Source organism: Aulonocara sp. 'chitande type north' Nkhata Bay, linkage group LG6, assembly GCF_057382095.1.
Source record: "Aulonocara sp. 'chitande type north' Nkhata Bay isolate Kocher_YH1m ecotype deep benthic linkage group LG6, A_spYH_male_GT1.1, whole genome shotgun sequence".
Classification (NCBI taxonomy): domain Eukaryota; kingdom Metazoa; phylum Chordata; class Actinopteri; order Cichliformes; family Cichlidae; genus Aulonocara; species Aulonocara sp. 'chitande type north' Nkhata Bay.
Window position 1 is genome coordinate 35,499,536 of NC_141349.1, and position 21,751 is coordinate 35,521,286.

A 21,751-nucleotide genomic window follows, 5' to 3' on the forward strand; every position below is an offset into this window, starting at 1 on the left:
TGTGTAAGCTTGTATCTACCACTGGAAAAAAATACTTTTTTTTTGCCACCTATACGTCGTCTATGAGTAAAAATCTGGGGTTATTATCTACTTTTAAAAATTCAAATATCTAAAATGTATTTTTCTAAATTAGATAATAACTTAAATTTTGTGTCATTGCTGTGAAATTTTCAGATAATAACACAAGATTTTGACCTATAGTTGGCTTTCTTGTCTGAAATAAGCTTCTTTATTCTTAGCCTCACCACACCTGGAATAAAAATGCACTACATTAAAATAAAACAAAACATACATTTAACATTGAATACATATTTGATACATTGGGGTGGCTGTAACTCAGGAGCTAGAGCAGGTCACCTATCAATCTGAAGGTTGGTTGTCTGCTCCATTCTGCTCTGCTGCATCTATCGGAGTGTGAATGCTAGATGAAAAGCACAGAAAAAAGTGCTTGTGTGAATCGGTGAATGAGGTAAATTGTATAAGAGCACTTTGAGTGCTCAGTTATGTATAAGAACCAGTGCATTACCTGCAGTTTTCAAACTCTGCAGAACCATTCAGTAGGTGTAATTGGTCCAGTTCTAGAAATTCTGGTAAGTAATGGCTCTCAGAAAATGAAGATTTCTGCAGGGAACCTCTGTAGAGCTTTAACAGGTAAACAGGGTCATTCCTGAATTATGCTTCAGTGGGAAATCTACATGACCCCTACACCATTACCTCCATGGCGGTATTTGCCAAGAAATGACTGAGGGAATTTAAGCTTTTAAAAATGGCTTTTTGACCTAAAATCTGTCAAAAATAGGTGAGTCATATCACTAAATATCGATCACATCAAGTAATTTAGAGCCAGAAAGAGCATTCCTATCAAAAAGCAGCTGCTGCAACCAGACTTTTATATATTCTTTATATATCTGGGTAAAAAGTGTCAGTGACATTAAAAATGTGTTTTTCAAGAGAGATCTAGCCAAGGGGGCAGCAGAAACTGTAACAAATATAACATCACAGTTCTAAAAACTTACTGGAAGTAACCAAAAATGACTGGACTGATGACAATATTGGCACAAATATGCAGAATTAAAAAATACTTCAAAACAAGTTATTTCTTTATTTTATGTATAACCCCTTCATAAATCATGTTCACTACAGTCTATCTACTAATATAAGTAACCAACCAATTTCTGAGCCACACAAGTTTGAAGGCATTTTTGACGCTCAAAATGTGGTTTTAGTGTTAGTGTGTTAAGTTCTTGTTAGGTTTAGGCTAAAGGTTAGACATTCATATTTGAAGGTTAGGTTTAGGGAACGCATTGTGTCAATTAGATTTCCTCACTTAGATATAAAATGCAAGGATGTGTGTGTGTGTGTGTGTTTGTGTTTGTTTTTCAGAGGCAAACTTATTTGTCCCACTAGCGTTTCCATATCTCATCAGTTCTGATAGTTTGTCTGCGTTTTTGAGTCCTTATGTTGACGCTGTTATTATTATCATTTTTGTTATGATCGTATTATCGCGATGGTTGTTGTTCTCTCGCTGAAGACTGCAGTAGCCGAAAACGCGCAGTAAGCGTCGGTAATCCTGAGCGGACCAATCACAGTAGCTGATAGTTACTTCGCCACCAAGTTTTGTTACGACGTATTTCCCGCTGAAGAGTAACTTGGCCACAGTTTTCTGTGTAGCTCCGCCCCTTCTGCGCACAGCGGCTACCTCAGGTGTCTCCGAGCTGGTCCCACTTGAGTGCAGGAGGCGGCGGTAGCTGGTAGTTTTAGTCGACTGTGACCGGAGCGTTGCTTTCCCCTTAGGTCTACTCGCACCGGAGGATCGGCTGAATGGCAGACATGGAGGAGACGGGCGGTGTAAGTGCGTACGGAGCTGCGCTCGCAGGAGGAGGTTTCGACTTTTACAAGTTTATCCGCCAGCCTCAGACCATCGTGCGCTTTCTCAGCTGGGTGAGTGCTGTTTGTGTTTGAAACTAAAGGTCCAGCGGGGTATGTGAGCAAGTCCGCGCACAGAGGTGAAGATGAGATATGTTGGTAATGCCGCGGGACAGCGGGCAGCTTTGTGCGCTTCCTCCGGCGGGCGTCGTATTTACAGCAAGACTCTCCGTGACAGCGCCGCAGGTCACCCCCGCTGCTGCTGACTGAAAACTGCACTTCCGGGAAAACACTACCTGCCAGATATCGGCATTAATAATTAACTCCTTATAATCCACAAGATTACGTTCTCATAATTTCACTTCACACAGCGGATGGAAGTCGATGTTTTTAAAAGTCTTTATTATTCGAGGCTGAAGCGTCAGAGTAGGTGGTGTTTACATTAAAAAGGGGAAATCGTGCTGAGAGAAAGTTCTCGGAACTTTTACAGCCCTAATCACCTGTTGCTGGGTAAATCTTAAGGCACGCAGAATTTGGGATGTGCAAAGTCCTAAATGAATCTCAATGAGACCGTTGATATAGTGAAAAACATACTGTTGTGCAACCCTGAGTGACTGAGCAGACACCGAAGGACCGTTTTCTGTCCTTGAACACTTCCTAGTTGAAATCGAGCTACGACATCTCCACAGAATGTACTAAGCTTGACTGTCGTGTGCTTTGTAAATGAAGATTAATATTCTCCCGTGCAGGACAGGCCCGGGCAAAGACGAGCGCACACATTAATCTGCAGAGTGAACAGTTTTTAGTGTGGCAGATGAGGACAGACTGTGCCCTTGGCTGTAGCTGTTGTCTGTGTGCATGTGTGTGTCAGTGGTAAACAGGGGCTAACAGGCAGGTAAGGTGACACCCGCTACTCTGTTATGCTTGTTGAATGTCTGCTACTGATCTCCCCCTGTGACTGGCACACATATGCAGTGCAGCTGTGCTCATCTCAGATTCTTCCAGGCTGGATCACTGTGTATCTCTGGTGATTTTAATCTTAGAAAATGACACCTGCATGTATGATTGCACAAAAGAGGAGCACACCTGGTCCTGGGACCAGTGTTATAGTTTTTATTTAACTTTTTTTTTTCATTTTCCATTAACGCTGGCATTTATTGCAATATTGTGTGTCACGAATGAATTGTGTACCAGTGAATGGAATATGTTGCCCGGCTGTTGTAACTAAGCAATTTTTTTTTTTTTTTTTACAAAAACTTTTGCAATATCATTCAACACAGTTTAACCTTTATTAGAATACCGCATTACCACATAGTGTGCTCCAAAACATGGGAAAAGGAGAAGTGCAAACCGCCTCCAGTTCCCCAGAACTTTCCAACAACATGATTGTGGGATTTATCTTCCTATTTTATACCAGTTTTCTTAGTAAATATGACTCACCTTACATTCAGTCATCTTACTGCTTTTCGTAGCTTCTCCAGGGCAAACTTCCTACATGCCTTCCTGAGTTTGCACTTATAATTCCATATGATTGAGAGACCTTTCTAAGTATGAACAGCAACTGTTGTTTAAATATCAGTTTTGACCAATCTGACCACAAACTTAAGACATTTCCTGTATAAAGGGTATGTCCAGTTGTTTCTTTTCCACAGAGTCTTTATATTTTGTTATTTTGATCACTTGTATTGTTACATATTTTTACACACCTGTTTGTTTTGGGTTTTTTGTTTGTTTGTTTGCTTTTTGGGTGGAAGGGCTATAACAGCCTTACCTGAAACAAAAAAGGGCATACACTCGCTCCTGGCCATTAAAAGTAGCTACACCTTCCCTGAAACAGTATATTTGCAGTATATTTATGTAACTAAATGCGTGTCATTTAGGTTTAATGCAAAAACAAGTCATCCAAACAAATCTTATTTGCGTTGCTTATTGACTGAAAGTTCAAATCAACATGTGACACTTGTGCGTCGGTTCGACATTTGTTATTCATTGCACAAATACTTTCAGTTCTTTTAAAAATGTACAAAAATTTCCATCTACTCCTCTGAAAGTCCCTGTCTTACTTTTGTTCCATTTTAGGGAACCCCCCTCCCCGCTTTTCACTTCTCCAATGTCTCTGTCTGCAGCTTATTTTCTGTATCGTTGGTTTCATCCCACCAGCAGGACTTTGGCCTTCTTTCCCTTCCCACCAGTTAAACAGTCTCTCTCTGTCCTCCTCCCAGATCTCATTATAAGCAATGTTAGGGAGCTGGTGGCATCTCAGGAATCACATGGCAGGCAGCTGCACTCAGAAGTAGGTCACATGGTTAGGTGGGTAACCAGAGCACAGAGAAGCCAACCACGGGACAGCCTGTCAGAGGGAATAAACACTCCACATACTAACATGAAGGAAAGTCCATATTTCAGGGGTTGATAGTAAGAAAAGATGTTATGTTATAATTATGTAGCTTGTCCATTTTCTACAAAAATCACCCGCTTTTGTGACTTTGTTGTTGCTAAACAGTTTCATTTCATTTTGATAGATGTGGTGTGAAGACAAGACAAACCTGGGGGTGTTTGCTAACTTTCTCACATGAGTTCTAAAACAAGCCTCTTTTTGATCCTACTTCCAGCTGTTGCATACAAAAACACATTGAAGAATTGGCTGCTTAAAAAGTATTTTACATGTTGCCTTCATGCTACAGCACATTACGTATTTTCTAGGAACTTTCATTTTTCATAAAGTTAGAACAACGGCTGTCTGGAAGGAGCTGAAAAGGTCATGTAATGCCTGCAAAGAGTTAAACACCTTCACACGTTTGAAGGTCTGAAAAACAAATAACATTTGAAAGCACAAAGTTCTTTACTTGCCCAACAGGTTTAATTTTTGATCTGCACGCCAACGTTCTGTAAGCTACACTGAACTCACAGATCCAAAGACAGGTGAAGATCTTTTCTTGGTTTTATGTTTATTAACAACAGCATATCTAAAATGCAGATTGTTGTTTTCCATCCATTTTGCCCATTTTGGTGACCTTCACTCTAAATATCCAACCTCTGCTTGATGCAGAGACACAGACACACAGTGATACAGCACTTCTTTAGTACTAACACTGATGTCGTTGGGTTCTTGGCAATACAAAGTGTCCAGTGTAAAATTCATAAACTTTATTCCTAACTATAAGTAAACATCAGACATGGCATAAAAACGACTGAAACAAAATGTAACAAGTAAATAAATACATAAATGTAACTATTCATCAGTTACTTAAATAATGCATAGTGCAACCAAGAAAAAATATTTGTATTTTTTTGTCATTGTAGTTTGGTATGAGAGTCATTTCTGCGTTTTCCTGTCGTTTAAAGTCATGCTGGTTTCTCTCCTCTGGTCTGTTTCACCGTGTGCATGATTGGAGACAACAAGTAAAGGATGATAATGTTACTGTAACTGACAATAACCCTGACAAATGTTAAAGAGAGAGCGAGCAAGAAGCTGACAGCGACAGAGCTGCCGCTGCATTTTTATCAGGTTTTCTGGGTGTTTTTTTTTTTTCTTCTATTTTAAACCACGAAGAAAAAAGTAGAACTTGTTGGTTTAACAAACCTAAAGTATCTCCAAACTGCTCACACAGTATCTTCGTCTAGCCTATTGTAGCTCTCCAGGGCACAGTGGTACATGCCGAACATCATATTGGATGAATTTTATTTTTAAACAACAATATTATAATGGTGGATTTGCGGCACATGTTACACATGATAGAAAAATATCTGTTTTTGTTGACTCTTAGCTTATTGAATTCGCTATGAGCGTCACAAGTTTATATGTACATTAAGTCAAACAAGATCATCTTAAGACTGGACACCTCTGCCAGGGCTGAGATATCCCTGCACATCATTCATAAATTGAGTCCAGGAGGATGTCTGGACCCTGATTAGTTTGAGATATTTTGAGCGATGCAAACATCAGCTTTTACCAACAATTCCGCGTTTATTTACTCTTCATTCGTTTTCATTAATGCCCGCCTTCTTTTCTCTTTTTCTGTAGATTTTTGCCATGGTGGTGTTTGCCTGTATCACGGGAGAGGGCTACGTCAACACCCCCTACGAAGCTGAGACCAAATGCATCTTCAATCACAACGACTCGGCGTGTCATTATGCAGTCGGTATCGGGGTGATTGCTTTCCTGGCATGTGTGGCCTTCCTCGTGTTGGACGTTTACCTGCCTTTTATGAGCAACGCAGAGGAGAGGAGGTTTGCTGTCGTTGCTGACCTGGGATTCTCTGGTGAGCATGAACGTTTATTTTTATAAAGATTGCACAAGGAAGAAGAGACTGACAGAAAAACCTGAGGCAATGACAGGCAAAATAGTTGGTGGTGATGCAAAGTGGGTGGGTGTGTTTGCAGAAGTGTGTTTACAGCCTGGTGCAAACATAGTTTCAGCCTCTATATGTAATTTATCTATTCGTAGCAGCTGTAAAGAGGGCGAAACCATTTTTAGAACTCACTCATTTGGATTCTGTGAAGAGTTAAAGTTGGGGCATGGCTGCTTTGATTGATAGGTGATTGCTATCTCCTGGGCCTCACCTCTGCTAATTAGAGTCACCGAATTGTACCCTCGACTCTGTTTGTGCTGTTGTTTCCCTTTGGAGCATCTGTCCTTGGGAATATGAATTACCCACTCCTGACATAGAGGGAAGGGTCACTACATGTTAATACAAAGTACCTCTTAGTGATCACCTTTAATCCTATAATGCAAGGGTGTCAAACATAAAGGCCCAGTGACCAGAATGGGCCCAATAAAGACTCAGGTCTGGTCCACTGGATGGCTTTGGACAATGTGCAATGTGGAAGGCATAGATTTTTGCATTTTAACTGTGTTTTCACAAGTTTTAGATTTATTTATTTTTTCTACGGCTAAAGAGCTCTCCCATTGCCATTCATACTACACCAAATTATGATAAACAATAAAATAACAGAACATTTCCCGATTTTGAGGTCAGAAATATGTGTTTCTTCTTTCATTCATTTCAGTGACCTAGATAAACTCAAACGTATTGTTGAAATGGCGCTTCTTTCTTCTTTAAACTTGGTTCTCTGAATCATTCGCGTCCTGATGGGAGTGCTCTCTTTCAAGATGATACTCGCATCCACTTGGCATGAGCTAAATGGCTACAGCCTTTGCAGTCATCACATCATAAACTAATTGAGCATCTTATGGAGATTATAGATTGAAGTGTTTTCACCACCATCGTCAAAAACGCAAGAAAGTGAGTGATTCATGCATTCAAGCTGTTCCTAAAGCGTGAACTTGTTCATGTCGAAAGCCTCTGAGTGTTGGTGTAATCTGGGACAGGCTGCTGACTGTTTCCCTGACATAACGCAGTATTCATCATTGCAACATTAGACGTGGAATGAGCTGCAGGGTGGAGGAGGAGTATGACCTCACATATTCAGATGAAAATAAACAGACATCGGCTTTCCACAGTCAGCCATTCTTCAGGAAAACAAAAGAGTGTTAGTTTGGAAAAACGGCGCGTTTTCGTGCGAGCAGATGGAGACGGGGGAATCTTGTTGTTTATCTTTTCATATCTGTATTTTCAGCTGAACGCTTCTGTTCCTCCATCCAGTGAGGAAAAGGTGATCATTTGTGCGTCTGTTTCTCTGGATGTTTGTTTTAGGAGTGTGGACCTTCCTGTGGTTTGTGTGTTTCTGCCTGTTGGCCAGTCAGTGGAGTAAAACTCCCGATGACCACTCAATCCCCAAAGACGCCGCACGTGCCACCATAGCTTTCTCCTTCTTCTCTATCGCCACCTGGGTGAGTGGGATTGCGGCTTTGATTTAGTCACTTTATCATTCAGTAAAATTTAGTTTTGAAAGTATTTTGTAGATATTTTGATTGTGTACTTGATGATGCTTTTTTCTGATTTAAAAGAGTGCTTTAACATTTTAGAAAATGTACTGATTCCCTTAGATGTGTTTGTTAACCCCAGTCTTGTAGCTTTTCATTAAGATTAAGATAACAGTGTATCTATGACAGAGGATAAGGAAAAGCCTAATAAGTCCACTCTAAAGAGCTGCTTAAATCTTGGTGCCAGATACCACAGAGCCCTTCAAATTGTATTTCTAGCCTATTCCTCAGCAGGTCAGAGCTGCTTCTGGCAGAAAACAGAGGTTTAACACTTTAGGCAGGAATGCTCAGTGTTTTTGGCTCATCAGTGCATAATGAGTGTCTCCCATTAATTTTTTAATCTTGTGTAAAATTTGCATTATTTCTGTTATTGCTGAAAAAAATGCTCATCGGCCTCTCGTGTGATTAATTACTTGCACATTTTTCACAGAAGCTTGAATGACTTCATCATTTTTATTCTCATCATGCAGGGAATCCTAACATACTTCGCCCTGGGTCGTTTCCGCCATGGTGTAAAGGATGTTGCCATCCCTACCTACACGGAGACGGTGCCGGATATTGCCACCCCTTATCCTCCAACCTATGCCCCCACCTCCTACAATCCCACCACTTACACCCCCACCACTTACACCCCCACTACTTATACAGCCTATCCCAGCAATTTGCCTGACATCCAACAGCAGCCTCCTCTCGCCCAAAACCTCCCGCCCAAGGTAGATGCCGGCTACCAGCCGCCCACCTACTGAGACAGAGGGGAGGTCACATGGGCCAGGTGGTGTTCGTCTGTCGGTGGACTGACTGCAGTTGCACTGCACACCCGCAGAGCTATATCATATTGATGTGGTTTCACGCTGATTTAACGATGTCAGATTTGAGAGCCTGAGCAGTGCAACTCCATGTTAGAGAAGAGGAACACTGCTGTTTACGTCAGTGGGTCTGTGATCAGGTCTTAAGACATCAGGCTGACTGCTGAGATTAGTGCTGATGATTGGGTAATCTGACCTTTGACCCCTGTGCAAAGATGCAACTTTTACCTCAAATGAGCAGATCCTGGAGGTAGAAGAGGGTCACATAATGTGACATTATGAAGAGTGCTTATGACAGCCACAAGTGGAAGAGGCCAGCATTTAATGTTTTGCTCATGAATCTGTTGGAACTTGAGGATATGCATTTATACAAACAATTCACAAGTAAAACTGCCATTTTCATGGTTGTATGTGGCTGATTATATTTTCTTATTTGGTCATACGTTTTGTTTTGTTTTGTTTGTTCAATTTATTAAGCCTGTGGAGATGCAACTAGTTTACGAGGTATTAAATTAATTTGCAAATGCGAGTTGACTGTTAGTGTGAAAAACTACTGTAAAGCCAAATTCTGACAGAATTGTATTTTGTGAAACTTGGGAGTCTACATACAACCATAAAATTATCTATCCATAAATGTATTCTTTTCCATGTTTACTAACTGTGAGGACCCTGAATTTAATCAAGTCTGACTGAGGCAAATACAGCAGATTTGTGTTTGTAAAAAAAATTGGTTAAATGTTTCCAGCCTGCAGCAGCGTTCATTGGACTTTGATCCCACCTTTAAGATAGAGAGGGGGGAGGAGACTCTACACAACTATGCATTCATTGAACAGATTTACCATATCCTAATACAGACGAGTAATTTATTAACTGCCATTAACAATGCTTTCTTGCTAGCCTGTGAACAGATCAGCCTCACACTTCCTCCAAGGTCTCAGTGACATTTTGTTTCCTCAACACTGATTATTATCTGCTTCTTAGTGTTCACTGTGGGAGAGGAAATATACCCAGTGTGTTAGTATAGTTACAGAATAAGTGCTTAATTTGCAACATGTGCATCCACCACATACACTTAGAAAATCTGGGGTTATGCAATGTTGCTTTGTGCCCAACAGTTAAATGTTTGCTGGTTTTTAATCTCAGCTGTTGTCGATCTGATTACACTCAAAACTTGGCCTGGCATCAGTTTTGGCGTGGGTGTGCAAACTCTGAATTGTCAGTTGGATGGGCTCATACTCACTAAACATTTTTCTTATGCTTCTGCTTTTATATCCGTGGATGGGGAATAAGGTTTGTTCCTTTAAAGATGTGCATAAATTACTGAAGCCAACTGTATGAAAACATTGCTTATTTATCATTTGTGCATCAAAGGGAGAAATTTGAATGACATATGTAAGATGGTGAATGATAGTAAATTGTGCCATGATTAAATCTTGAAGTTATTTTAAGGTTAAGCAGCTGTGCATCACAGCTGCCCTCACTGCTGTGCGTGAATGATTTTTGTTAATTTCCATACTGTTGAAAGTTCTGAAATCAAAATTGGCAACCCGTAGTTGTCAGTGAAAGGAGCTTGAAATGATTCAACTATATTTTTTTTTCTTTAACATTATTTCCTGTTTGCAGCTTCAAAAGTAAGCCATATCTGCCTCAGTGACAAAAATGTAAAGTGATTATTTGCTGCACGTATCAAGTACAAAGTATCCTGCATTTGTGCTTTTGCTTAAATGTTAATCATAACTGGGTTAATGCACATAGCCTCATGTTTTAGATGCGAGACTGGTTTGATTTGCATGGTCTGCAAGTTTTATAAACACTGATCAAATTGTGCTTGGTTCATTGGTTTTTCTATCATTTCCTGTTTTGTTTTTGATCAAGTTCAGTTTCTTTTGCCTTCGTGCCAATGTCACAGATGCACAACTGTTGAATAAAGTCATAGGTTCAGGCGTCTTGTGCATGCTGCGTCATTAATTTGCTGCAGTAGTACAAATTTAATATAGTTTGCAGAGGATATGCTGTACTTTCCCATCCCAACATGACAGCTCACAGCACAGCCTTTGAGTCTGCCTGGATTTAAACAGGTTATTTTAGGCCTCAGATGCTTGTGAGTGTATTTACCGGTAATTACATATCACAGTATGCACTAAACATTTACATCTTAAAAGTAAAGAATTCCACAGAAATGGCAAAGAGTTTAACCACACATTTTACTTACAATATATAGTAAAACGTTGAGTCTGTGTTTCCATTGAGTATGGCCTTGTGAATGTCAGTACATTTGTTAAACACCTTACATTTACTAATGCTACAGTTCAAGATGTCAAAAGCAACCTAAACTAATGTTACAGATATCACCAAAACACTGAATTCTGTGACAGCAGGTTGTTTACTTAGATTCAAGGTTATTAAGTGCATCAAGTAAATAATATATATATATATCTATCAAATAGACACCAAATACAAACCAAATAATCTGATTTGATCATATTCTTTAGCAGACATACAAATAATTAAAGATTCAGTTATTTCAAATAAAAACCCATTTACTCTGCAATCTGCTCACACACACACACACACACACACACACACACACACACACGATTAAATGTCTGAACTTGTACACCAAGTCTTTGTTTCGTCTTCAGAGGTGTAGAGAGGAGAAGAGCTTCCTGGGAACACCGCTGTCCACGAGTTTTCCTATGAGGGCATTTTGTGGAGTTTCGTTCCTGAAGGGAGAACTGTTCTCTTTGTCAACCATCAGACCTCCGTAACACTTTCTGCACACCGCCTGATATTTGTCTGCTCCACCAATCACTTCCACCTATGACACAGACAAGACTTTATAAGTATACAACAGATTTATTGCAGACTCTCCATCTCCAACTCTAAAGCACTGGAGAAAATACAGGAAATGGTGAGAAAAATTCTCATTTTATATCACTGGATTTTCTATGGCATATTTTCATTCGTTTGAAGTCATCAGCATCATGCTCATCAAAGATCGGTTAGTTCCAGTTAAATCCAGAATCACTAATTAAATATAAGTGAACACTTCTTTTATGTTTTTAATATATTTACTGCATACAGACACTAAGTCTGTCTCATCACCACCCTTTGAAGAGTTCTTTTATCACAGCCTCAGTTATGCCTCCTCACCTCCTTTTCAGCTCCTATCCTCTTGGTGTAGGCAGCTTCTTTGAAACACTGCATGCAGACAGCGTGGAGCTTCACTACACTCTCCGCCAGAGGAACAAGGTTCAGGATGTTTCCAAACGCCTACAAGAATGTGCAGGACAGCAGAAAAGCACAGTCAATATCACTGAATGAACAGAGGTATAATTGCATTACAAGAAAAGAATAGACAATGTAGTGTGGAATAATGAGCGCATTGAGCCGTCTGCATCAGTTCTGCTCCTGCAGATTGTTCAGCATTTCCTTAAAAATGTTCATCGTCTGGGACATTTTGTTACCCCTTTTTCCCAGAGCGGTGCTTGGTGTTGCCCTGCAGCAGCCACAGTCTACCTGTATCACACCGATATGTGGACACTACTCACCTTTCTCTGGAAGGTTCCATCTAAGGCAGCTACAATGATTGTCTTCCCCAAATTAGCCATCTCCTCACAAAACTCCACAGCATCTGGGAACTGCAACATGAAGGAAGCAGAGAGTATTTAATGAAGGTCTCTATGCAAGTAAAGACCTATTAAATCAAATAATTTTTTTAAGCACTGGTCATTCAGGCTAGTGCAACTAGCAACCTCAGATGGCTGACAAAGTAACAAAACAAGATTCAGTGACGACCAATTTTAAATAAATTAAAAATAAGCTAAAATGTAAGTTTAGAATAGCCTAAGGGAGCACATCAAATGAAATTCAGAAATTACTTTAAATATTTTAAATCCAAAATTTTAAGAAAATGGATGAAAAAAGTAAAAATATATAAAAGAAATAACTAAAAACAAGGCTAGAGAAAATAAAATAAATAAATTAAAAAAAAATAGCACAATGGCTATTAAAATTTTAAGAGTGTAAGAAACCAAAACAACAAAACTGAATAAACCCAATATATTAGTTAAAATGGAAAAATAAATAAAAACAAAGTAAATGTCTATCAAAATATCTAATAAAAAAAAAGAAAGAAGGACTTTATTTTAAAGTCAGAAAGGTAGCAGTATAGGATTTTTTTCAAAAAAGGAGAGAGAAAAAAACAAAAAACAATGGGGTAAATGTAAAATGTAAATATATAGATAGACTTACAAACTGTCCTTCATCGATTCCAATCACACAAGCTCGTAGTGCCAAAGGCCGCACATCCCTCAGACAATTTGCTGGTACAGCTTCCATTGTGCTTCTAAAAGATGTACCAGAGAGAAGGAACTTAACTTCAGACAGATGATGTGCAGTCATTGCATTTGCTGTGACTGACCTGCTGAAATATTTACACAATCCATTTGCACACTAACTCCTCCACAGGAAAATGCACATCTGAGAAGTCTCACCACTAGAGGTCAGCTGGTGCTAACGTGTCATAACTTGGATTAAGGTAAAAGGAAGCAGCAAACGCAGCTTCTCCTCTATTTTTATTAAAACTCACCTTTTAGAGAATTACTTAATTGCTGTATTTGTTTGATGTTCATTATTATATGAAGACAATCAGTGGGATTATGCTTTCAGGTGTTCTACCTCTGCTGTATAACAAAATTATTGTTAAGAACTAATGTGTCCAGAGAGAGCACTTCCAGCCTAAGGTGTACTTGTCGGAAAATTGCATGCAGCTGTGCACAAATTAAAAATGAACTACTAAGCAAGACTGCATTGGGCTAATGTCTCCTCTTCCTCCTATTATGAAAACCAGAGGGTATTTCTGTGGATATGAACAGCTCAGCTAAACAACAAAGTAAACAGAAAAAACGAGGCTTACTTGTCATGAGTGGCCATGCCCGTGTCGGAGTACCGTGTATCTTTGGCATATTTGATCACCAGGCAGTTGTACTGGGCTATCTGGAAACGGCGCACTCTTCTCATCAGTTCAGTGCTGCAGAATAAATAAAGTTTGCAAACATCAGTTAAAGCTGGATGTTTATTTTCTACATGGACATAAAACTATAGTGCAGACACTATACACGTAAGCGCGGTAACGAATGCTACATAACATGATTAGTATGAAAATAGTGCAAAAATCTGTGCACTGATCGTTAAAATGTACCATATGCTGTATTAATGTGTATCAACTGTACGCTGTACAGTAACATGAACTGTTTTTTATGAATGGGAGCCGGATAAACAATGCAGAATTTGGCGGGAAGTTTTGATTTGGGCGGAAAATCTTCATATAGTTTGTTTTAACATAATTTTACACGTTGGGCACGTAAAAAACTGGCTAATTAACGGCTCTAAAAATGCTTTCTTTAGGTTTATAAGTGAATAACCCACCTTTTGCCTGAAAACATAGGTCCAAAAATTACCTGCAAACGACAACAAAGAGTCGACGTCAGGACGTGAAAGTCGGTTAGATAACAGTTTTTATCACCACAGGTATGCACCGTTTAAAGTTATTTATATTTTCTTAATTACCTGAGGGTAATTTTTGTTGTAGACACCTACCTGAATTTGTCCCCGGGCTTTCCTCGGTGAGTTTGGTAGGACTCTTGGGAAATCTACGCAGTCCATGTTCATTTAAAATACACAATAACTTAGTAATAAAAAAAATAACAGACAAAAAACCAGGTAATTACAACCGCTACTATCAACAAAACGATAACGTAGTCAGGACACAAGAAGTTGAATTTGCCGCGCCGGCAGTTGTCAGCGGATTTATCCACAGTTCCACCAATCAGCACAGAGTCACGTGATATAGTTTGAGCCAAACAGGCTCAACGGCTCATGTCTGCCACTATTGACCAATCAGAGCCAAGAGGGGTGTTTCGTTAGCCTAAAAAATGGAGGGCTAAAGAAAAGCTCTCTTTTTTAGGCTAAAAGCGCATATTTTCTTTAATAATTTACAGTTTTATGTTAATATTTGTAAAGTAAGACCCCTATGCGCTTACGTAAAATAATGTAAGTGATGTTTGTATGTTGAGTATAAATAATTGAATAATTTATAGTTTATGCTATTACTTGTCCTATGGCTCATTGTAGTGTAGGTTTATTCGACATTACATTAGTGTCACCTGCACTGTTTGTTAAGCTCTACTTCCTGCATAGCTGTGCTTTAGGTCACGTTTGATCAAATCCCGGAACTAGATATAAATAAAGAAAATGTAGCTTTTAGCAACCGTTACTTCCCATTTTTGTAAAGTAAACAATACGGTTTTAAGCCTCTACCACTCCCTGTCTGACATTTCTGATCTATAAACGACCACGTCCACAATAGACATGGCTGATTTATTAACTTTTCTGAAATGAGGGTCAGTCTGAAGTTCAGTCCACAGTAGAGAGCACGTCTTCTGTATTCATCAGCCAGCGACGACTTTAAACACCACAGGAGAAAAAATAATGCACTGGACAGAGATGAAGAAAGACGTAAGAGCTTAATTTTTATGATTTTTTGTTTTTTCTAGGATTAGTTCAGTCTTAATTCAGTGTGAAAACAAGTAGAGATCACCCACCCTGCACAGGATTGAGTTAGGAACCGTCTGCAAAATTACCTGGCTTACTGAAACAACAGACTTGGGCAGTAATATAAAACCTATAAGACATGTTTTTCTGCTATTATTTTTTTAATCTTCCGTGTAATGAGAAAATGGAGTGCGCAATTAAATCCCCCATAGAGGGCAAACACCCGGATATTGGTACTTTGGATTGTAAGATATGCTTTATTGATCCCTAAAGTTGGGAAATTACTGCGATATCGCAGCCAAAACTCAAACACAACCCACAACAACATAGTCTAATAAAAAAGAATAGAGCAATAAAAAATACAAAGTCACACAACAAAATAGTTTAATAAGGTAAAATATTCAAATAAAAAAAGAATTCTGTTAAATAGTGTAATAAAGACCGATAAAAAGTTTAAATAAACTACAACAAAAGAAATATACAGAAATTATATAAAAAGCTGAATATAATGTGATGAAGTGCCTCTATAAAGTTGGTGTGTCTGACATGTCTTTATATTCCCTGTAAAGCACTTTGTAATAGATTGCTGTCTTAAAAAGTGCTATATAAATACATTTTACTTCCTTACTAAAATAAATTTAACAAAGCAAAATAAAACAGAATAACACGTACACTACTATAGTTTGTAAAAGTAATTGTCAGATAACAATGCCCAATACACAGTCTAACTGTAGTGGACAGTTCCTGCAGTGTGCATTTTATAATATTTTTCAGTAGAATTTTTTTCCTTTCTTTTTTTTAGCAGCCCTGGTGTAATTTCACTCACCTATTTCACCTTCCAAATATTTTTTTTAATGTTTTCGTCACAACTATATCACAGGACTCCCATTCTGATAGCAATAAAAAGAAGTTGGAGTAATATAAGCACCAAAGCAGCGGTGTAATTGCGGCAGCAGAAGGCGCTGTTCACCGTATTTACGTCGCTGGTCGCCGGCTGATGGTGGTTGGTGTCTGTTCTTTCATGGCCGCGCAGCTCTCATGAGTTTCTCTCTCTTGCAGGAGCTCGAGAGGCAGTATTCCCCCAGCAGGTGGTCCCCCAGGATGTCGGCCGACGACGTGATCAAAGCCCACGTGAAGGCTTTAAAGGAAGGTGGGTTTGTTGTGAACTGGATACACACGACTGTGAAACCCGGCTGTGGCGAACAGGCAGGGCAGCAGGAACACAGGTGTCGTGCCAAATGTCGGATACTCGGGGACATCTGTGTCCGGGTCGATTATTTGTGCCTTACTTTGAAGCTTTGACACGCATTCTGACAGAGAAGCTACAGTTTTTCATTGTGCAGCATTTATAAAAACACTCACAGTGCTTAATGACTTACTCTAAGACTTCCTCTTTAATCTGCCAGATTACAAGATCCTACACCTGTGCATATTACGCATAAAACTACGTATTTTGGATATTTAATGTAGTGTGAGTACTTTTTAAAAACAAAACCTCAGTGAATAAGTAATGCTAATAAGTCTCTCTGTCATCATACGTGTAGTTTTAAGGGCTATAAACATATTTGGGGCATTTTTTTTTTTTAGATCTATAAGTCTTAAACCTGAGACCCTTTTCCTGATAGAAATCACCAGTTTTGCCTGTTTTCATTTTTGATAAATGTTTTTAATTTAAGTGGTAAAATCTTTTTCTTTAAACAGAAAACAGTCTACTGATATGAAAATACGCAGCATTGCTCAGAATGATTTCTAATTAATTTGTCAGCAGTAGACAAACATGCATTTGGTCTCTTTGTATCTGTAATCATGGCGTTGTACCTAATGCTGTCTGCTGTTCAGGTACGGAGCGAGCCCGTGGTATGGCTCAAACTTTACTCAATGTCCCATATGGGGAAGGAGATGGAGAGAAACTGGACGTCTATATACCCAACATCAACTCTCTGGGTACGGACATGCATCGTTGCCCCACACACTGTTATCCTCCAGGTACAGAGCTGGTATAGGATTAACAGGCCTCATCCTCTCTCTTTCAGATGTCCACCTTGTTGTTTACATACATGGAGGCTACTGGCAGTTTCTCAGGTCTGTGCTGTTGCTGGAATCTCTACATTTCTAACCATAATTCGATTTCTGGGTCATTCATTTTGGGTTTTTGTGGTCACACAGCAAAGAGGAGTCTGGGTTCATGGCTGTTCCGCTCATTGATAAAGGTGTAGTGGTGGTTGCAGTCGGTTACGACATTGCCCCCAAAGGTAGTCTTTCCATTTTTGACAGTATTGTTTCCGTTCTCTCAGGTGAAAAAGGATGATTTAAGAAGATGAACTGAAAAATGTCAGCTTCCTGTTGTGACCTTTCTTTTCAGGTAACATGGACCTGATGGTATCACAAGTTCGCAGGAGTATTGTGTCTGTCGTTCAGCAGTATTCTCACATCAGGTAGCATTGCTTGTTTTTTATATTTGGATTGGATTGTATTTCTTTAGTTCTTTAAACCTGATGATGAAGAATGTGAAAGCTCATCATCGTCAGGCTTGAAGGATGTCATCTTAAAGCCTCCCAATCTAATGAAATTGTATTTGCAGCTGACTAAAATGTCACTGCCTCTGTTGTAAACGCACTGTGTGTCGTTCTGATGATTCACTCAGTGGTCTGTACCTGTGTGGCCACTCTGCTGGGGCACACCTGGCTGCAATGGTCCTCTCAACTGACTGGTCGCAGTACAGCATCACTCCCCAGATTAAAGGTGAAGGCTGTCAGTTGAAACGGGACATGTAATCAGTAATATAATAAGGCAGAAGTAATTCAGTATTAATAAAATAGGAGGTTAAAACATGATACATTTTTGTTTTCTGATTGTGTTTTAGGTGCTTTTCTTGTGAGTGGCATCTATGACCTCCTGCCCATCTTGTCCACCTACGTCAACGAGCCTTTGAAGATGACAGAGTAGGTGCCTCACTACACTACAGACTGCGGGATAGCTTGTTTAGTACAACTACATACACCATCCCTGTTGTGTTTGCAACTCACTTTTTACAGTTATCTGAGTTTAGAAACACCAATGTGGACATAGACTCTGTGCTTGGTAACAGTAGTTATACTTAAAGACGGCGGTTTTCAAAAAGTTAATATATTAATGAAAGCGACTGATGCAGGAATGCGGTATCATAGTATACTCGCAACTGAACATCTGTTGAAGCCCTGTCTTTTTGGTAGTCCAGCAGATGTATTCCCAGCAACATTGTCCATTCAAGGGGGAAATGATCCAAATCTAATTCTAAAAGTGAATAACTGGAAATTATTTTTTCCCTTTAATGTTGAAGTTACATTCTAGTTGGTTATTATACCAAAAACAGATCTAAGTTAATACGCCCTGATAAAGGCCAAATTCACCAGTTTTGCCCAATTTATTGTTTATTATGAGCGCTTAAGGCCTCAAAGCCCTTTAAAATTCGTTATTAACTAGTATCTTAATATTTACATATACAGATAAAGTAAGCTGGACTCTTATGAATAACAGGAAAATTATGGTGTTACAGTTTAACCTTTCAAAATTAGCTAGCAACCTACCTCTTAAGCTGTCCTACTTTACTACATGTGCTGCAGACATAATAAGAGTATGTTCTAGAGAACGTTCATATGATGTCTCAAAATTTTTATTTAACTTCTTTGTTGTCTTGTGTTTTATGTAATGGTTGTTATAGTTGTAAATAATCCTATCAGAAATTCCTGGATCCAGAGCCGGATCAGGATCAACTGTAAAACTGAGTCACTTGAAGTTTGGCTAAACCTCACTTCTGTTCTTAACGTTTTAGGAAAATTTCTTTCTAACACACAAACTAAACCAATCACTTAACCTTCTCAGCAGTGTTTAAAAACAGAGTGGGTGTAGTTAGAAATAAGTTACCAGACCTAGCCTGCTTCTCTTCTTGAGGCTACATTAATTGGTGCTAACACACCTGAATGTTTGGAGATTGCCTTGGAAGCTTAGTGGTGTAATCCCATTGTTTACAAACTGAAGTTGGGTTTAAAAAGTAATTAGACTTTCACAACTTGTTAACACTTTATGCAATTTCCCAATTTAATTATCGTACTTTCTCAAACTTGGTAGCTGAGGTTGGTTGATGTGCACATTTGTCTTCCATCTCAATGTGTAAATCTAAAAAGTCCTTAAACTCATTTGTCATTGTCCAAATGAGTTTAAGGACTCCTGCAGTAATCCATTTGCATTTGGCTCTAAGTGCCAGTCCGTGTGACGTAAAGAGCATTGTGTGAACGAATGTCGTGATGCTCAACACAAAGGAGAAACTGTGCGTGTAAATGTCCTGGTGTTCATCCGTGTGTCCTCCGTTGGCCTGTGGTGCCAGTCAGTGCCTCATTCCTCTGTCTCGTGGGTGTCTACTGTTTGCAGGGAGGTGGCAGTTAGGAACAGCCCCAGCAAGCTGGTCCCTCAGCTCAAACTCTCCTCCTGCAGCTGTCAGATTGTTGTGGCTGTTGCTGAGAACGACTCGCCAGAGTTTCGCAAGCAGTCTGAGGAATTTTACAAAGTCAGTACCCGTGTCTGAGAACAGATGCAGTTAATGATCGGTGTATAAGAATAATTCAAGATAAATGATTTAGCCTTTAAAACTCTGATGCTTTGTTATGCCTTTTCTTTGCTCCACTGCTTGTTTTGTCCAATTTTCAATTAGAGCTCGTATTCAATTTGCAATACAAGAAAAGCTCCCAAAAATCTAAATTCAAGCTAGGAAATGCTTGTCATTGTTCTTATAAACAACATTTAGTGCATTCCTAAAATATTCTGTTAAATCATCTCCTGGCCTTGTGGTGATTTGGTGTCTCCACCCAACAAGCAACAGTCTTTTAAGATGTAAATCACAAGCAATATGACCTGACTCGGAAACATGGGGTCAGGCTTTTTCGTGTGTCTTTTGTTGGTGGAAACATCAATATACTTTCTAAATATGTTGTTATGCAAATCTGATATTTCCTCTGCTCTTTTTCTTGCTACCTCTTGTATTTCCTTTTAAGACTTTGGAGGCGTCAGGGCTGAATGTCACCATGGAGGATGTGGCGAATACAGATCACTTCAGTATTATTGAAAAGCTGGTTGACGGAGAGTATCACCTAACAAAGGTAAATATGCAAATAAAACCAAAGTTATTGAAAATTATTATGAATGTCAGTGCTTTTTTTTTTTTTTTTTTTTTAACCACTCACCCTGTCTTTCAAAGCTTTATGAGATCAATATACTGTATTAACTTATAGTCTACGGTAGTCAAATTTCACCTCCTAACATTCAGCCGCTCTTTTACTAAAAAGACTAAAAGTTTACAAGTCAAAAAAGTATCTCTGTAGATTATCTTTTCATCAAATGTTCAACAAATGTAGTTGTTTTTAACCTCATTTCTGCACATGTTTATGGACTATACGTTTTGTCATCATCTTAATTTCTGGTTTCTTTGTAGCTTCTCCTGAAGATGATGGGGAAGAGCTGAGGTGTTTTATCCATCATCTAATATCAACATACGTCGGTATCAACGAACACCTCTGAACAGAGCCATCATGCAGCAACACTGACTAAAATATGCATTGTTTCAGATTTGTACTCTGGTAAATCTACATTTTGTGTCCATTTGGATCCTTTGTCAGTGAGGTGCTGTGGATTGTTTTGATGTCTAGTTTCACTGTTTATGACCTTGTTCACTGTAGTTACTGCTTCTTTTTTTCTTTTTAAGGCCTAAGCTTTGTATGTTTCAGCCACCATGCTATGAAATTGTGTGCCTAAAACTAAGTCACATAAAAATGGCAATGGTAGTAAAACTATAATTTTAGATTCAGTTTGCACAATAGCTGTTAAGTAATCTCTTAAAATGTTTGTCCTGTCTCGTACCTTGCAAAGTCTATTGTTAGTTTTGGTATATTTCTGGTGTTTGTGTGTGGGTGGGTCTGTCTGGTTTGTGAATTGTATTTTTTTTGGGGGGGACAACAATAGGAGCTTATGTCAACAATAATGAAACCGAATGTAGCTTTTTATTATAACTTCCACAATGCTTATATGTCACCCAGGGAACTTTAATATGTTGTTGCTGATAAGGAAAATAATGTGTCTTTGCACTTTTTATTTGATTATAATCTAGTTCAAGAATCTGAATATTCAGGCGTTATTTTAAATTGCAGATACAACAAAACTGAAACTGATGCACATCACTACTTATGGCCATTACTCTAACATCTGACAAAACTGTTTACATGACTATGTACACTGTGTTCTGTTTATCGTTACTTATAAAGAGAACAATCAGTAAATGTTTATATTTGAGAAGCGTCAAGTCAAATTTATCTTTGTTTATTGTTTTCTTGTTTAGGAAATGATTTAAACTTGGATACAAGTGTGCAAAGGTAGTGAGGGACTCTAAATCCATTACTGTACTTAGAAAACAACAATTACATATTTGTGCAGTATAACTAATGAAATATTCTATTTTAAAATATTACAGATACTTCATTTATATTGAAAACTATAAATGGCAACTAATCAGGGATGTTTTATTGTTCTAAAGGCAGTTCCAGCAGCAGTTTTACTGTACAGTTTGGCCCATAAGTTTTTGGATAGTGATAGATTTTAACTCAAGCGGTGA

General features: G+C 38.8%; 3 protein-coding genes across 3 annotated transcripts; 2 read left to right on the forward strand and 1 right to left on the reverse strand.

Annotated features, from left to right (window-relative positions):
* Positions 1–1,581: 1,581 nt before the first annotated feature.
* Positions 1,582–10,502, forward strand: syngr2b (synaptogyrin 2b). The gene is made up of 4 exons (XM_086296641.1): positions 1,582–1,941; positions 5,891–6,128; positions 7,524–7,660; positions 8,224–10,502. Exons 1-4 carry the CDS (start codon positions 1,822–1,824, stop codon positions 8,497–8,499), a joined length of 771 nt encoding a protein of 256 aa, XP_086152767.1. The 5' UTR covers positions 1,582–1,821; the 3' UTR covers positions 8,500–10,502.
* Positions 10,503–10,923: 421 nt separating this feature from the next.
* tk1 (thymidine kinase 1, soluble) lies at positions 10,924–14,408 on the reverse strand. Its single transcript, XM_086296642.1, has 7 exons — positions 14,161–14,408; positions 13,990–14,021; positions 13,478–13,591; positions 12,814–12,907; positions 12,111–12,200; positions 11,713–11,832; positions 10,924–11,377 (listed from the first exon to the last, which is right to left on the reverse strand). The coding sequence occupies exons 1-7, from the start codon at positions 14,230–14,232 to the stop codon at positions 11,198–11,200; spliced, it is 702 nt and encodes a 233-aa protein (XP_086152768.1). The 5' UTR covers positions 14,233–14,408; the 3' UTR covers positions 10,924–11,197.
* A 367-nt stretch (positions 14,409–14,775) lies between these two features.
* Positions 14,776–21,437, forward strand: afmid (arylformamidase). The gene is made up of 11 exons (XM_086296640.1): positions 14,776–15,078; positions 16,174–16,264; positions 16,954–17,058; positions 17,148–17,196; positions 17,281–17,366; positions 17,477–17,549; positions 17,759–17,856; positions 17,978–18,056; positions 19,522–19,657; positions 20,142–20,246; positions 20,579–21,437. The coding sequence occupies exons 1-11, from the start codon at positions 15,052–15,054 to the stop codon at positions 20,606–20,608; spliced, it is 879 nt and encodes a 292-aa protein (XP_086152766.1). The 5' UTR covers positions 14,776–15,051; the 3' UTR covers positions 20,609–21,437.
* The last annotated feature ends 314 nt before the right edge of the window (positions 21,438–21,751 follow it).

Coding starts and splice junctions, on each gene's coding strand:
- syngr2b (XM_086296641.1), top strand. CDS start 1,822: ATGGCAGACATGGAGGAGACGGGCGGTGTAAGTGCGTACGGAGCTGCG. Junction 6,129..7,523: donor TGCTGACCTGGGATTCTCTG/GTGAGCATGAAC, acceptor TGTTTGTTTTAG/GAGTGTGGACCTTCCTGTGG. Junction 7,661..8,223: donor TCTTCTCTATCGCCACCTGG/GTGAGTGGGATT, acceptor CTCATCATGCAG/GGAATCCTAACATACTTCGC.
- tk1 (XM_086296642.1), bottom strand. CDS start 14,232: ATGAACATGGACTGCGTAGATTTCCCAAGAGTCCTACCAAACTCACCG. Junction 14,022..14,160: donor AAGCCCGGGGACAAATTCAG/GTAGGTGTCTAC, acceptor TGTCGTTTGCAG/GTAATTTTTGGACCTATGTT. Junction 12,908..13,477: donor GGCATGGCCACTCATGACAA/GTAAGCCTCGTT, acceptor TACATCTTTTAG/AAGCACAATGGAAGCTGTAC.
- afmid (XM_086296640.1), top strand. CDS start 15,052: ATGCACTGGACAGAGATGAAGAAAGAC. Junction 16,265..16,953: donor CGTGAAGGCTTTAAAGGAAG/GTGGGTTTGTTG, acceptor TCTGCTGTTCAG/GTACGGAGCGAGCCCGTGGT. Junction 17,367..17,476: donor TTACGACATTGCCCCCAAAG/GTAGTCTTTCCA, acceptor CTTTCTTTTCAG/GTAACATGGACCTGATGGTA.